This window comes from Pezoporus occidentalis, unplaced genomic scaffold (genome assembly GCF_034315485.1).
Source record: "Pezoporus occidentalis ecotype Australia unplaced genomic scaffold, CSIRO_AGI_Poc_V1 ctg94, whole genome shotgun sequence".
NCBI classification, from domain to species: domain Eukaryota; kingdom Metazoa; phylum Chordata; class Aves; order Psittaciformes; family Psittacidae; genus Pezoporus; species Pezoporus occidentalis.
In genome coordinates, this window is record NW_026916304.1 from 977,990 (window position 1) to 994,156 (window position 16,167).

Here is a 16,167-nt window from a genome sequence, read left to right on the forward strand (position 1 = left end):
CCTTTTCAAGCAATTGCTAGGGGAAATCCCATGGGCAAGGCTGCTTGAAGGAAAAGGGGCCCAAGATAGTTGGTTGACATTCAAGGACTGCTTTTTCCGTGCTCAAGATCGGAGCATCCCGACACGTAGGAAGTCAAGGAAGAGGGCCAAGAGACCTGTGTGGCTAAATAGGGAATTGCTGGGTATGCTCAAGTGGAAGAGGAGAGTTTACAGGTCATGGAAGGAGGGGCTGGCCACTTGGGAGGAATATAAGGCTGCTGCTAGGGGATGTAGGAAGGCAGCTAGGAGGACTAAGGCTTCCTTAGAATTAAACCTGGCAAGAAGGGTCAAGGACAGCAAAAAGAGCTTTTTCAAGTACATGGCAGACAAAACTAACACCAGAGGCAATGTAGGCCCACTGATGAACGGGATGGGTGCCCTGGTGACAGAAGATGCAGAGATGGCAGAGTTACTGAATGCCTTCTTTGTCTCTGTCTACTCTGCTGCAGGCAGTCCTGAAGAGCCCTATACCCCTGAGACCTTAGATGAAGTCAGGTCGACGGAGCGACTTGCCTTAGTCGATGAGGAATGGGTTAGAGATCAGTTGAGCAATCTGGACGTCCATAAATCCATGGGTCCAGATGGGATGCACCCGCGGGTGCTGAGGGAACTGGCGGAAGTCATTGCTAGACCACTCACCATCATCTTTACCAAGTCCTGGGAAACGGGAGAGGTGCCTGAGGACTGGAGGAAGGCAAATGTCACTCCGGTCTTCAAAAAGGGCAAGAAGGAGGACCCGGGTAACTATAGACCGGTCAGCCTCACCTCCATCCCTGGGAAAGTGATGGAACACCTTGTCCTTGGTGCCATCTTAAAGCATATCAAGGATAAGAGGGTTATGAGGGGCAGTCAACATGGCTTCACCAGGGGGAAATCATGTTTGACCAATCTCTTAGCCTTTTATGAGGAAATAACACGGTGGATGGATGATGGCAGAGCGGTGGATGTGGTCTACCTTGACTTCAGCAAAGCCTTTGACACAGTCTCCCACAGCATCCTCACGGCTAAATTGAGGAAGTGTGGACTGGATGACCAGGTAGTGAGGTGGACTGCGAACTGGCTGAAGGAGAGAAGCCAGAGAGTTGTAGTCTATGGGGCTGAGTCTAGTTGGAGGCCTGTAACTAGTGGAGTGCCTCAAGGGTCAGTACTGGGACCAGTATTATTTAATATATTCATCAATGATTTAGATGAGGGAATTGAGTGTACTATCAGCAAGTTTGCTGATGACACTAAGCTGGGAGGAGTGGCTGACACGCCAGAAGGCTGTGCTGCCATCCAGCGAGACCTGGACAGGCTGGAGAGTTGGGCAGGGAATAACGGGATGAAATATAACAAGGGAAAGTGTAGAGTCCTGCATCCGGGCAGGAACAACCCCAGGTTCCAGTATAGGTTGGGGAACGACCTGCTAGAGAGCAGTGTAGGGGAGAGGGAGCTGGGGGTCCTAGTGGACGACAGGATGACCATGAGCCAACACTGTGCCCTTGTGGCTAAGAAGGCCAATGGCATCCTGGGATGTATTAGAAGGGCGGTGGTTAGTAGGTCGAGAGAGGTCCTCCTTCCCCTCTACTCTGCCCTGGTGAGACCCCATCTGGAATATTGTGTCCAGTTCTGGGCCCCTCAGTTCAAGAAGGACAGGGAGCTGCTGGAGAGAGTCCAGCGCAGGGCAACCAAGATGATTAAGGGAGTGGAGCATCTCCCTTATGAGGAAAGACTGAGGGAGCTGGGTCTTTATAGTTTAGAGAAGAGGAGACTGAGGGGTGACCTTATTAGTGTATATAAATATATAAAGGGGGAGTGTCACGAGGATGGAGCCAGGCTCTACTCAGTGGCAAACAATGATAGGACAAGGGGTAATGGGTGCAAACTGGAACACAAGAGGTTCCACTTAAACTTGAGAAGGAACTTCTTCTCAGTGAGGGTGACGGAACACTGGAACAGGCTGCCCAGGGAGGTTGTGGAGTCTCCTTCCCTGGAGACATTCAAAGCCCGCCTGGACACATTCCTGTGTAACGTTATCTAGGTGTTCCTGCTCTGGCAGGGGGATTGGACTAGATGATCTTTTGAGGTCCCTTCCAATCTCCAGCATACTGTGTGATACTGTGATAAATAGATCTGAAGTAAGCAGTTACTAGCAGCTAACAATAGCAGAGGTTTTTCCAAGTAAGAATGTTCAAAGACTTGCAACTGCTTAACCTAAAGTTCATGATCATTTTTGATTTGAAAGATTTCTAAACAAACCAGAGATGGTGCTTTCACTAATACAAGAAGGAAACCTTAGGAGAGGAAAGAGGAAAAAGAGCAATGTTGGTTTCAGTAGAGGGGCTGAAAAAGGGAAGCTGGTCTTGGGATTTATTCTGTTTTCCAAAACACCAACACAAGAAGGCACCTTTATTCAATAATCACAGGAAAGTGCACATACAGATATCTACATGGAAAAGAATGTAAGGCTAAGCAGAAGATGAAATATAGCAATGAAGATGGTTTCTGCTCCTATCTCTACTCTCTGATCTGTGCAGCTTTAATGAAGGGGAATGAGTTGATCAGACATACCTAGAATTCAGCATTTGCATTTTGTCATACGTGTTTGTGTAAAAACAAATGATTGGCAAGCCTAAGACACTTCAGTTGGGAAATGCTGAAGATCAGAAATACACCTGGAATTAAAAATCCTTGCTAAGCACGGCTCTATAAGAAAGGGAATCATCTAACATCAAATTTGAAGGACACCAAACCTGAAGAACTCTGAACAGAGGTATCAAAGAGGCCAGAAGTGGATTTGCACAGCACTGCAGAAGAGCCACAAGGTCAGAAGAAACCTTTTGCAGAGAACTAAGAAAGAATTCGGCATAACTTGCCATCAGCTAGGATTTACAATGCGATACACAGAAAACGTGCATAAAAGCACCACTTTGTACCAGCCAGGCAAGTTAGGAGCTATTGAGATATTCTAATAAAAACACCTTAAGACATTGAAACTAAAATAAAACAGAAAATTCCAGGATTAGAATATACATTCCTTAGAGACACGCAAGTGATGTCATTTATAAACATGTAAACCACTTTATACCAATAAAACTGTTATAAATGCCAGCATATGGTATCGATATGAGCAAATGCAGAGTAATTAGTTAACCTAAAAAATGCATGAGTAGGAATTTGACTGCTAAATGATTAAACTGCTACATTTTAAAATGTGTATTAATATTTAATTATTGACACTGAGGAAAGAGAAAATCTTGCTGCTACTTCTCAGCTCTTTCTGATACTCAGCAACCCATGTATTATTCATATGAAGACTTTGTGCATATACAGCCAACCACTAGTTAAAGAATCATTCTCAGTAGATTCCCTTATCACCTCAATAGATCCTAATGCAGTATTTGCCACGTTTAGGAATCAGAGCTGAAGAAATCATGGCCATGATGAATCCAGTGCAGCCGGAGCACACATCAGTTCAAAGAATCAGATGTCAAAGTGCTCCCTCTAATGTCCCTTAATCATCACACCAATTAGTGGCTGAATAGTGATGTGATTAAAAAGACTGCTGCTATCCTATACCTATTCAGAGTAGTAGAATCCTACATATGTTCTACCAATTAATGTTTGAATACAGCAGCGATTAGAGAGACATCTGCTATTGTGTATCCATTCAGCAAAGAGCTCAACTCCCATATTCATCTGCAATGAAGACAAAACTAAATATTTGCAAAGGTAAACTATACATTTGGATTCTGAGGATAATTGAGTTGATTCCCTTTAATGAGTGTTCTCTGCTTTACAATGTTGGGGCTTCTTTCTCATAAATATCTAATCTTATCATCAAGACATGTCTAGGAAGGGACACATTAGTCCCTGGGAAAAAAAAAAAAACCAAACATTTCTTCATGAAGGTTCCTGATTTCAGGCCTTGGGTGAAATGGGTTTCAGATCTACTTCTTTGCAATTGGCACTATTTCTGCTTCAACCAGTTATTTGTGACCCGCTCACTGTGATATGGGATTGGGCACAAAAATCACGTGGCATTTTTCCATGTCACTGGAAGGCAACACTTAAGACTTATTAATAGTCTAAGTATTAGACTATATATGCCTTAGACTAATTATAGGTGAGGAAGAATCACCTTATTTACAGGTTTTTCTATGTAAGCTTGGACAATTGTACAACAAGAGGTACTTCCAGATGTTCCTATAGAATAGTGACAGCCATGGCAGTACAATCAAAATGGAAAGCAGTTTGAAGGTTTAGCTCTTATTACTACTGTTTGAAGGGAGTAACCTTGTTCTCCGAATTTAAAGAGGAACATGATCAGTTACATCCTGCAATGAACTGCAAATCTCACTCTCCACTATTAGCACAGAGCAATCTGGTAGTTGGACCTTAATGTTGCACATAAGAATTTGGCTCTCTCTAATGGCTGGAAAGTCAAAAGACTTGCCTCAAAAGTGAGGCCCCTGCAAACAAAACCACAGACCACCTGAGCTTAAAACTGATTTTGTTCAAGGAAGAAAGGCTCTTGTTGCACAATGCTGACTGGGCTTAGCAAATGTACGAAATGAAGAACAATGCAACTACAGCCTGAAAATCAATACACTTACAGGCTATGGCAATTAGCTACAAACCAATTTAGACCCCATTTCCTTTCCACCTTTCTTGTCTTGTTGAAATATGTCCAACTGTTCATCTGGAGCAATTATTACTAGTATTCCTAAATCCAGAAACTGAAGAAAGTCTGAATACATAGGTGGGTATATGCCCTCTCACCTGTCTTTAGCAGGTACCACACACCATGTAGACAAGGCCCTCAAGTGCCATGGGTTAGTGGTGGCTTTGGCAGTGCTGGGTTAAAGGCTGGGCTTTATCATCTTAAGGGTCTTTTCCAGCCAGTTTGATTCTATGATTCCATGATTACATAAACAGACCAGACTACAGTCCCCCACTGAATTCCCCAGTAACGAAGGGATTTATAAGAATTGCAGAGGGGAATTTCATTATAACAACAAATCTGCACATCTACAAAGTAAAAACAGAACTTCTCCTATAATGCTTAGAAACCCTATTCATAAAGCAAGAAATTCAGTGCGCTGCGTGTAACACAAATGCATACGTGTGCCCATCACAATTTAAATGTCAGCAAGCACAAAATGCACACAGAAATTGAATTACAGAGCGTTTGAAGCCAGAAATAATAGACACATAAATCAGACGTCTAAATCCTCCTCAAGTACCCAGCAAAACCTTGAAATCAAATCAAGTCCTTACAGTTTCCACAGTTCGTTTCTCTGCTTTAGTTTTACGTGTAAACTGATGACCCAATGTGATCTAAATTTTGTTTCCTTCTCCAGGATTTACTACAGTCATGTCAAAACTCTTTTACTTTGAATGTCTTCTGACCACCAGAAACCTTTGTTTCCCCAAACAGACTAGTGGCATGTGTTGAGACCACCTTTCAGCATGACCCAGAAGAAACCAGTGTTAAGGCTTTGGTATAGCACTGTTACCAAGGGCAACTCAGCAATGAAGAGTTTACCTATTCTGATCTAAAACTTGAGCTAACATTTCTGAAAGCTGACCTTGCACCTACACCTATGAATCATTTTTACAGCAAAATTTGGTCACTAACACAGTAAATAAACTATAGCACTCCCTGCAAGTATAATTGAACATTCCCTTTAGAAGGCTTTCCCAATGCTGAGGTAAGATTTTGACACTGGAGTTTCCACTTCAGAACCCAGTTAATGGGCAACCCAAAGTGTCTCTGAGCAGGCTAGGAATTAAAATTGCACTTGTGTAATTATTTGGAGGACATATGTAAGTCTGCCATCTGGAAGTGTATTAGACATTACAAAGTCACTGTGTGCATCCCTCAGCAGATGCAGCTTTTGTTCGGAGTTTTGAGAGCTGTTAATTTAATTACTTTTGTATTTTCATACTCCCACCTTCCCTCTAAAGGAATTCTGCACAGGCAGCTCAGTACAGTTTTAAAAGAACAAAAAGCTAAAAGCCCAATTCAGATTTTAGGGAAAAGCAAACTTCCTTATGGACTTCAAACAGAGTTGACCTGTTCAAGCAGGCCTAAACATTACTGCCATCGGCTTTTTAGACAGAAAACTGTGCTCAGTGTCTCCTGTCCTATATTACCCCTCTTATCTTAAGAAGGCTAGGAAAGGATTCTATCATTTTGTCTTCCTTGCTTTTTAAAACCATTCAACAACAATGATCTGAAGTATGTAAAAGTCTCTCATGTTTTCAGAATGCCTTTTATGTGATGGGGTACCTTGTTTAGGTTGGAGTTTTTGAGTTTTGCAGGGTTTTTTCTACCACAATAGTGATTTGTGTGGTAAACAGTGCACAGTAAAAATAGGTTACGTATTTCTGAGTAGTTTGAAAACTCTAAAACCCAGGAGTATTCCTGGCTTAAAAATAAGCACCACCCCTTTTACAGTTTCTTCTGCATTTCATATTTTTCATCATGACTTGCAAACTCAATAAAGTGACATTCTTCCACGTAAATCATAATAGGAAGTGTAAGAACTATTTGTGACTAAGGTGTGTACATGTACAGATACACCTATTTGCTTACCTCTAACCTTTGACCCTGTAAGTTGCAATACATGAACAGATCTCAACATTTCAGGATTCTAACAATTGCACAGACTATAAAACCACAGAATAGTTTGTGTTGGAAAGGACCTTAAAGCTCATCCAGCTCCAATCCCTGCTATGGGCAGGGACACTTTCCACTAGAGCAGGTTGCTCCAAGCCCCTGTGTCCAACCTGGCCTTGAACACTGCCAGGGATGGGGCAGCCACAGCTTCTCTGGGCACCCTGTGCCAGCGCCTCAGCACCCTCACAGGGAAGAGCTTCTGCCTTAGATCCAACCTGAACTTCCCTTGTTTCAGCTTGAACCCATCACCCCTTGTCCTGTCGCTACAGTCCCTGATGAAGAGCCCCTCTCCAGCATCCTTGGAGACCCCTTCAGATATTGGAAGGCTGAAGATCCCCATACAGTAATGCAGAACTCAAAAACCAAGTTGTTTATTACATTTTAAACCTATGCCAAAACATCATACTGCAATATTTGCTAATGTGCAGAATTTCTTTCAACTGAAAATCCAGCCAAGGCACACAAGCTAGAGATGAACCCAAAATCAGTACTGTCTGCACAGCCCAAGAAGCTCAGACCTTAGGTATCCGAGAACATCTGACGCACCATGAGCTGTGCACCCACAGCTAAGAGTAGGAACACGGAAAGAGACAGTTTCTAGAAAGCTATGCACCTTCACAATTAACAGCAAAATCTTCACATATCAAACATTCTATAACTCAACTGAATAAAAAGATCAAACAAGGCTGAAATGAGGGAAAACTGAGAAATAACCAAGAGTGATCTTAAAGCCCAGGAGCACTAGAAAATCAGCGTTAATGCACCCACTGGGAAGGTATATACATATATGCTACAGTCTCAAGTTTAACTAGGACAATCTACACTGGAACAACTAATCAGGTTACTGCACAAGTGCCTAGCTGCCCTGCTGCATGGACACCTGAGCTTCCTAACAAACAGGTTCTGGAAAGAGAGGTGTTTACAACCCGGTACTGATTTCAGGTCACCTCAAAACATAACGATGTAAACTGTAGCTGCCCAGGAGCTTCTTGCTGAGCAGCTCAACTGTGTGTGCAGCAGGAAAACACACTTGTGGGCAGTAACTGTATCAGATATCTCAAAATCATCCTCCCTGTTCACAATCAGAAGCTTTTCCTGTACACTAGTTTCCAGTTACTATAACATTAGCTAAGCCAATGAATAAGAAAACAGGAACAGGCCCTTGGGTGACATGGTCTAGTGTGAGGTGTCCCTCCCCGTGGCAGGGGTTTGGAACTGGATGATCTTAAGGTCATTTCCAACCTTAAGCATCCTTTGATTCTATCAGTATGAGCTACAGTAAGAGAGATTCTGTATGCTATATTCTATGCTATAAACCAAGAACTATATTAGAGTATATGTAGCATCAAAATGCTACAGATGCTCTGGGGGTTGCTCCTCCCAGTAAGTATTTGTAGGTCATACTGGCTAACATTATGCCCATAAAGAAAAGAGTTTGCAGGCATAGCAGTCTACCTAAAAGCCTTCTGAATTCAGAGGACTGTCTAAGAGAATCTGTAGGAAGAGAGCCAAATCACTACAAACCTTCTAATCAAATGAGAGATCAACAAGACAACAAAGTCTGATAGGATTAAGGCAAATCTCACACTGAGACTAGGAATCTAAATACCAAGAGAGAAAATGATGATATTTAATGGCAGAAATACTAAATACTGGGTTCTGAAAAGTAAAGAGCTGACCACAAAGTCACTTTTTATCAACAGGAACAGAAGTAGGAGCCAAATTTGGCTACTGAAAGACAAAGGAAACAAAATTGGCATTTCTCACAGAACCAAGATTTCAGCCTCAATGATTTATTGCATGTTTCAGATACGATCATAAATGTGCACTTACTGAACAGCTTCTGTCAGAATTCCTTTTCCAGTGCTTCTTCACTTGCTTCTTTGCTGCAGTTGAATGGAGAGTTGCATGCGTCTGTTTTCGGGGATTTAAAGCCAGAATGTTCTGTAGAAAGAGAACAGAAACTATTAAAAAACAAGCAAAATTCCCCCAAAAGCCTCAAAGCCTCTTTAATAACACCTCACACACTTACTAATAGTGCTATGCCAAACCAAAACACAATTAAGCAACATTATAGCCCAACTTCATACTCGTATGTTCAGATCTGTCTTGTCCACACCACTTAGGTGATGAATATTTAAAGACATTTCTAGGAGTGCTAGAAAACAGAATTCTATGTAGTAGCCATGAAAATGGTATCCATTGCCAGATGTTTGTTATGCACAGCATATAGAAACTTCTTCTCAGTGAGGGTGACAGAACACTGGAACAGGCTGCCCAGGGAGGTTGTGGAGTCTCCTTCCCTGGAGACATTCAAAACCCGCCCGGACACATTCCTGTGTAACCTTATCTAGGTGTTCCTGCTCCGGCAGGGGGATTGGACTAGATGATCTTTTGAGGTCCCTTCCAATCTCTAGCATACTGTGATACTGTGATATAATTCTGCTGCATCATATCACTCGCAAAGTGAAACAAGCAAAAAATATGTTAAAGGATCCAGGTTATTTCTGGGTGTTTCATCATTTCGGTATAAAATCCAACTTCCCCTTCACAAAAAGAACCTCCTTCAACACCCAGTGAGCTGATGGGTTAATTTCACTTCTCCTACAATGATTTATTCGAAAGGACACAAACAACTGTGTGCAGTGCTGGTGTCCTCAACATATGAAGGATATGGAGCAGCTGGAGCAAGTCCAGAGAAGGCCACGAGGATGACCAGGGGCTGGAGCAGCTCCTGTATGGAGACAGACTGAGAACGTTGGGGCTGTTCAGCCTGGAGAAGAGAAGCTGCGTGGAGACCTCAGAGCAGCTTTCAGTGTCTGAAGGGGGCTTCAAGGATGCTGGAGAGGGACTCTTCATCAGGGACTGTAGTAATAGGACAAGGGGTGATGGGTTCACAGTGAAACAGGGGAAGTTCCGGTTAGATCTAAGGCAGAAGCTCTTCCCTGTGAGGGTGCTGAGGTGCTGGCACAGGGTGCCCAGAGAAGCTGTGGCTGCCCCATCCCTGGCAGTGTTCAAGGCCAGGTTGGACAGAGCCTTGGGTGACATGGTTTAGTGCGAGGTGTCCCTGCCTGTGGCAGGGGTTGGAACTGGATGAGCTTTAAGGTCCCTTCCAGCACAAACCAGTTTGGGATTCTGTGATCCTATGAAATGTTGGGAATATAGGTGTACTTTTAAGTGACAGCAATGGGCTGACGATACAGGCAGAGTGAAGCTTGTGATGTCTTTCATGGCACTAGTATAACAAGAAAAATCAAACCAGCGATTTGGAATCCAACCTCTTCTTTAAATCAGGTAAATGACAGCTTTCCACAGCAAAACTGACCTCATTTAATTCAAAGGGTGAGTGTGAACAGCGTGCAAGTGACAGATTCAGACTCAGAGCTGTGATGGAGAACCAAACCAGGTGCAGTGTTGGTTGTAACTCTTGGAATTGGTTTTTAAGTCTTCCTTTAAAACAAATTGACTTTAGCACTACACTTCTCTACTGTGGTGAATAGGCTGTACTTTGTTACTATATGTGAAAGATGTGCGAGACTGACTTACAGAAATGGAGACTGAACATGATGAATATGATGGGCTTATGAATATTAGATCAAGATGTTTCCATATTTCAATTTTTTGTGTGAGTGGGTTACAATGGTTAAGAAGTAACTTGTTGGATTAAGATTTTATGGTGTTGATGTTTTGGGGGACTTTTATTTATCCAAAGGGGTCACTTCCTAATCAACTTTTTACTCAGGACTCAACAATTCTTCCCACAAAACAGAAATCTCACCAACTTCAAACTTCTAGCTGCAAACAACAACAGAGCCCAATGGAGTAACTCCCAGCTTGCCTGAAGCACGTAGAGACATTGGGCATATATAAATAGGGTACAACATTCCAAAAGGTATAGACTATTTAGCTGCCTATGTGCTGTTAATGTTACCAGGAAGAGTTTGAGGGTGTCATCAGATGTGCTTCTGGAATTCAGCAGCAAAGACTCTGCTCCATTTCTGGGTGTTCCCCAGATGTAGCAACCAAATACATTCACCAGTGGTTTATGCTAATTTCTTTCATTCGGAATTAAAACAGAGCAGGGACATTTACATCAGGGATGTCACAGCATCTCAGTTGCTACCTTAATTTCTCAGGATGATCAAACTCAACTGTCAGAGCACGTCTGACTCATTGGTGACAGGCTGGTGAGTAACCAAAGCACCCAAACCAAGCAGGAGGTCCTGAATCACACATACACTCAAGCAAGATTCTGCCTATTCTCTTTTGTAATTGCTTCATGCAGTACCCTTGGCCATGAATATTATAATTATTGTAGCAAAGTGAAATGAATTGCAAATGTCTAGTAATAAACTGCAACAGATGTACTCCACTGGGTACAGCACCAGTTGGTTTAAACCATGGAACAAATGGCGGGGCAAGCCAAGGACGGAAGAATCCCCATATGTTTGCTCCTGTTGGAATTCTGCAGCAGGAGCATGGCTCCAAGTGCGACAGTTGCAGAAATCCAAAAGGACTATGTGGCGCAGCATGTCCCAGAATTAAATCCCAAACAATACTGGCAAAGAGCACATATACTATATCAAACTTCCTTATATTCCCACTACCCAATACACTATCTGCCTAAATCTTGGATTGCTGACCAAGGTGGCTGTTCTAGCTCCAAGTCCCTGGTGTTTAAGAACCACTCAGAAGTTAACTGCCTAAATGGGAACGTAATATAAATACTTTTGGGTCTGTTAAGCTGTCAGAAAAGGAAATTAGTGAGGGTGTTTTCTTCCTATTCATTTCAGTTCCCTTGATGGTTTTCCACAGCTTATGGCTAGTCAGACATTTAGGAAATGTAACAAATACATTCAGGTAGGTCAGCCAAGAAGTGGAAAATTACTGAGGAGAAAGTTCCAGGGGGAGTTTTGCAATTAACACTTAATGCAGGCACTCAGCTAAATACAGATAAACCACCCTGGACATGCAAGAAAGGAATCCTGAGACACCCAGCCTCAGCAGTGAGGAGCATTACCTGGGCATCTGTGATCTTGCTGGTCCCAACCCCATGCTTATTCTGATACATAATTTGTCCTTCTTGCCAGATGAGCTGCTGCTTGATCTCTCCAAATGTTGAAAGGGCAAGACTCAAGTTCCCCAGTGAAGGAGGTGGGTACATAATACATCACTTCTCAGAGCTGTATGAGCTTTGGTTTTCAAATTAAGAGGTTATTTGTATAGTAGAGGAAAACCTATACATTATATATTAAGTGTTTTATATAAATGGCCAGATTCATGTCATTAAAAAGAAAGTAGGTACAAATCTATTATCATTAATGGCTGCAAATCAGAATATCACATATTTTTGTAGAAATCTATTTAGATACTATGTGGATGGAGAAAGAAACAGAGGTATGAGTAAGTAGACAGAAGTATATTCAGCCCACATCAGGTACACACTTGTGGCATAGCTGCACAACATGTAAGTTCATAGTTAAGCCTGCAACTTTGCACAACACTGATGATTATGGGCCCCACCAAAGTATTAACCTGTCATTATTTCCATAGGAATTAATTCCATATCAATCTGAAAACTTCATTTTGGGAGGAAAGCCAAGCAGTCTGTACCTACAGAACACAACTCAACATATATTGCAATGACTCCCTCAAATATGACTGCCTTAAGGAATTCCTTTAATAATAACTCTTGACAATGGTTTCTTTTATGCCTTTTAAAAGACAAAGATTATTATAAGCTAAAGAATTCTTAAAGAATGGTTTAATTCCCTAACACACCCTCTTCTATAAGAGAATGTATTCATTTTGACTATTATATATTGATTTAGGTTCCAAGAATCATACAATCCCAGACTGGCTTGAGTTGGAAGGGACCTTAAAGCTCATCCAGTTCCAAACCCCTGCCACGGGCAGGGACACCTCACACTAGAGCAGGTTGCTCCAAGCCCCTGTGTCCAACTTGGCCTTGAACACTGCCAGGGATGGGGCAGCCACAGCTTCTCTGGGCACCTTGTGCCAGTGCCTCAGCACCCTCACAGGGAAGAGCTTCCCCTGTTTCAGTTTGAACCCATCACCCCTTGTCCTATCGCTGCAGTCCTTGATGAAGAGTCCCTCCCCAGCATCCTTGGAGCCCACTTCAGACACTGGAAAACTGAAGATCTCCATACAGTAATGCAGAACTCGAAACCCAAGTTGTTTATTACATTTTAAACCTATGCCAAAACATCATCCTAAAGTGTATCCCTAAAATATATCCTACTCATATGTAATGCACAGATGCCAGTTGTTCTCAGTGTGATAGCTACTGGTTTTAAATCTTGAGACTTTAGTGCTAAACAGTTACGTTGGGCTGTGCCAACACAGTAACATAGCTTCTGAGAATAAACTTGGGATAAGCTATTTATTAGATGTTTATTGCTCAGCTTCTACTTTAAAGGCTGTGATTAAAAAGTCTCCACAAAAAATAAAATACTAGCTCTAATCTTCACCATCATCTATTAATGAAAAAGCTGTAAATGTTTTAAACCAGCATGTCTTATCATTACAGTGAGGAATTCATCAAGAAGTTGAATTAGTATTACTCAAAATAAGTGATTCCAAGGCAGCCATTTGGGGTAGGACACATCCTGCAGTTGGAAGCCCTGTTTCTGAAATGACAGTTTCTGGTAAATCAAGCCAGGCTTGGCACGCACTCTACAGGGATCCGACAGAAATTTCTGGTATAGAAATGTCATTGCCTTTTTAATTCCATTAAAAGTGTCACACCCAGCTCATTCCCATCTCACATAGGCACCAGTTTAGCTGAAATCAGAAGCAGCTATTGCAATTAAATCCCATTTTTTAATTAAATGCACATTCATCAACATAAAATATGAAGTTATGGAAGCACTATGCTTATGAGAAATGCTCCAAAACTAACCAGAGCTGTGGGGTGAGGACAGGACACGATAGGCAGAGGGGGCATAGTGTTAAGAAAAAGGTGGGACTGCAGTAAATTCAAGCAGTCACCAGAAAGTCCTGCAGGTCTCACATTGTCTTAATAAAATAGATGACATTATTCCAAATTTTGAAAGCTCTTCTTGGAAGAACTCTACTGAAATCAGTGAGTTACACCAGGAGTATTTAATCCTTCATAACCCTCATGGGACACGATTTAGTGGTGGCCTTGGCAGTCCTGGGGTAATGGTTGGACTTTACGATCTTGAAGGTCTTTTCCATCTGGGTTCATTCTGTGATTCTATGTAAGTCTATCTTTGCTACTGGTAATTCAAAGCCAGAATAAGGATCAGAAAACCCCTCTTCGTGCTCTGCCACAGGCTGTGGTATTAAAACTGTACAGGCTTCTTAATGAGACAAAGCAATATTTTGCTCTTTTCATTAATTCTGTCCACTTTCTCTGGCTTGTTGGGGAAGTTTCTGTCCTGGGTTCAGCAGTAGCAGTCATTTTTCCCCTTCTTGGTAGCTGGTGCAGTGCAGCGTTTTGACTTTCAGCTTGGGAACAGAGCTGATAACAAGGATGTTTTGGTTTGGCCAAGGACTTTGTGAGCCTCATGCTCTGCCAGGGAGGAGGGGGAGCCAGGAGGAAGCAGAGACAGGACACCTGACCCGAACTGACCAAAGAAGTATTCCATACCACAGCACGTTATGCCCAGGATGTAACTGGGAGTTAGCCGGAAGGGCTGGGAGACTGCGGGGTTGGAGGAGGTATCGGTCAGAGCTTGGTCGGGCTGGGGGGGCGAGTTATCGGTCGGCTGGTGGTGAGATGATGTATTCTCTTCCCTTGTTATTTCCTTTATCATTATTATCATTGGTGGTAGCAGTAGTGATTTGTGTTATACCTTAGTTACTAAACTGTTCTTATCTCAACCCGTGGGAGTTGCATTCTTTTCGATTCTCCTCTCCGTCCCTCCGAGAGCAGGGGGAGGGCAAGAAAGGGGGGGAAGTGAGCGAACGAATTACCTGACTGGGTTTAAACCACAACAGTTCTTTTTGGTGCCCAACGTGGGGCACGAAGGGTTGAGATAACGACAGATTTGACTGGATTAATAGTCACTCATCACAATGCTGATTTATTGGCTCTCAGAGTTGTTCTTGTTGATCTCACAGCTTCAGAATGTTGTAACTTACGTAGAGCCGGTATTTGCTGTGATAGTGTTTATCAAGTGTGGGGCCTGGGCTAAGGTTCTTGTCTCACTGTGCTTTATGGCAATGGCTTGTAATACGGGCGGGCTCCAGCAGCAGGGCGGGACGGACGTGGCCGTGGACTTGTACCTGGCCGTCCGGCTGCTCTTCACCGTCCTGGCCCTCACCCTACTCTCCATCTTCGTGAGGCTGCGGGGAGCTGAGGGGGAGCGGCCCCGGGAGCCGGCGGCAGCCGAACCGGCCCGGGAGAGCGGCCCCGGGGACCAAGCGGCGGCGGGAGCGGGGCCGGAGGCCGCGAGGGGACGGCTGCCGGTGGAGGAGGTCGGGGCGGTCGAGGAGCAGAAGGAAGGGGCTGCCGAGCAGCGGGAGAAGGCGGCGGAGGAGCCGAGCCCCGCGGAGGAGCCGAGCCCCGCGACAGCCGAGAGCGTTTCCCGGAAGCCGCCCGCCGAGCCCCAGGAGGATGCAGGAGACCACGCAGCATTTCCCAGCAAGGCAGAGGAGGAAGAGCTGGACTCAGGAAAAGAGAAGCTGGCGGTGGGAGAGCCGGCAAGCACAGCGGCTACACCAGCCCCAGTGACAAGTACAGCAGCATCAACTGAGAGTTCTGAAGGTTTTGAATGGCCTTTGGGTGTCCTTGGGACCTGCCTGCTGATTGTGGTGGGGATCAGCATGTTGGCACACACACAGACTGTGTTCTACCCACAACCATTTTGTCTGATCTCAAAAGTTAAGCAGAGTCAGGTTTGGGTCTTGTCTGGGGTTAGACGACGATGCAGGGGGACCAAGAGATTTTCCCCAAAGCTGGACAGTCATGAGTGGCAGGGTGTGTGGGACAGTATGGGCAAGTATCTAGTCCGCTGGGCCCCTCCAGTGCTTTGGAAGCGTCGGAGATGGAAGGCAGCTGTATGGAGTCCCCAGCAAGAAGCTGCAGAAACTGCTTAAGGGGACAGTGAATTATTTTAAGCCTGGTGGGCCCATGGCACTTCAGGCCATCAGAGCAGAGACGCAACATAGAGATGGACTCATGATCAAGGGGTGGACTTAGCAATGGACACTATTGCCCAAGTTATTCACGAGTGTGAACACTGCACACAGTCTCTCCTGCTCTGGAAGACTGTTACAAGAGATGGAGCCTGGCATCATGGACCAGATGGACACAGCAGCTTTATAGGGACTGGTCCATGCACTAAGATAAGAGTGCACTGAGATAAGAGTGATGGTATATTGAAAATGTGGGATCTGAGCATGACGTGAATGGTATGGAATAAGGGGTGGAGAATGTCCTGGGTTCAGCAGTAGCACTCATTTTTCCCCTTCTT

At 43.8% G+C, this 16,167-nt stretch overlaps 1 protein-coding gene across 2 annotated transcripts in view; it reads right to left on the bottom strand.

The window, feature by feature from the left end:
* The window catches only part of DPYD (dihydropyrimidine dehydrogenase), a 357,309-nt gene that overhangs the window by 323,067 nt on the left and 18,075 nt on the right, over positions 1–16,167 (bottom strand). For both annotated transcript variants that reach the window (XM_062606149.1, XM_062606148.1), the window contains exon 2: positions 8,537–8,647. In XM_062606149.1, coding sequence (XP_062462133.1) covers positions 8,537–8,647 — 111 coding nt within the window. The remainder of the gene's footprint in view (positions 1–8,536; positions 8,648–16,167) is intronic.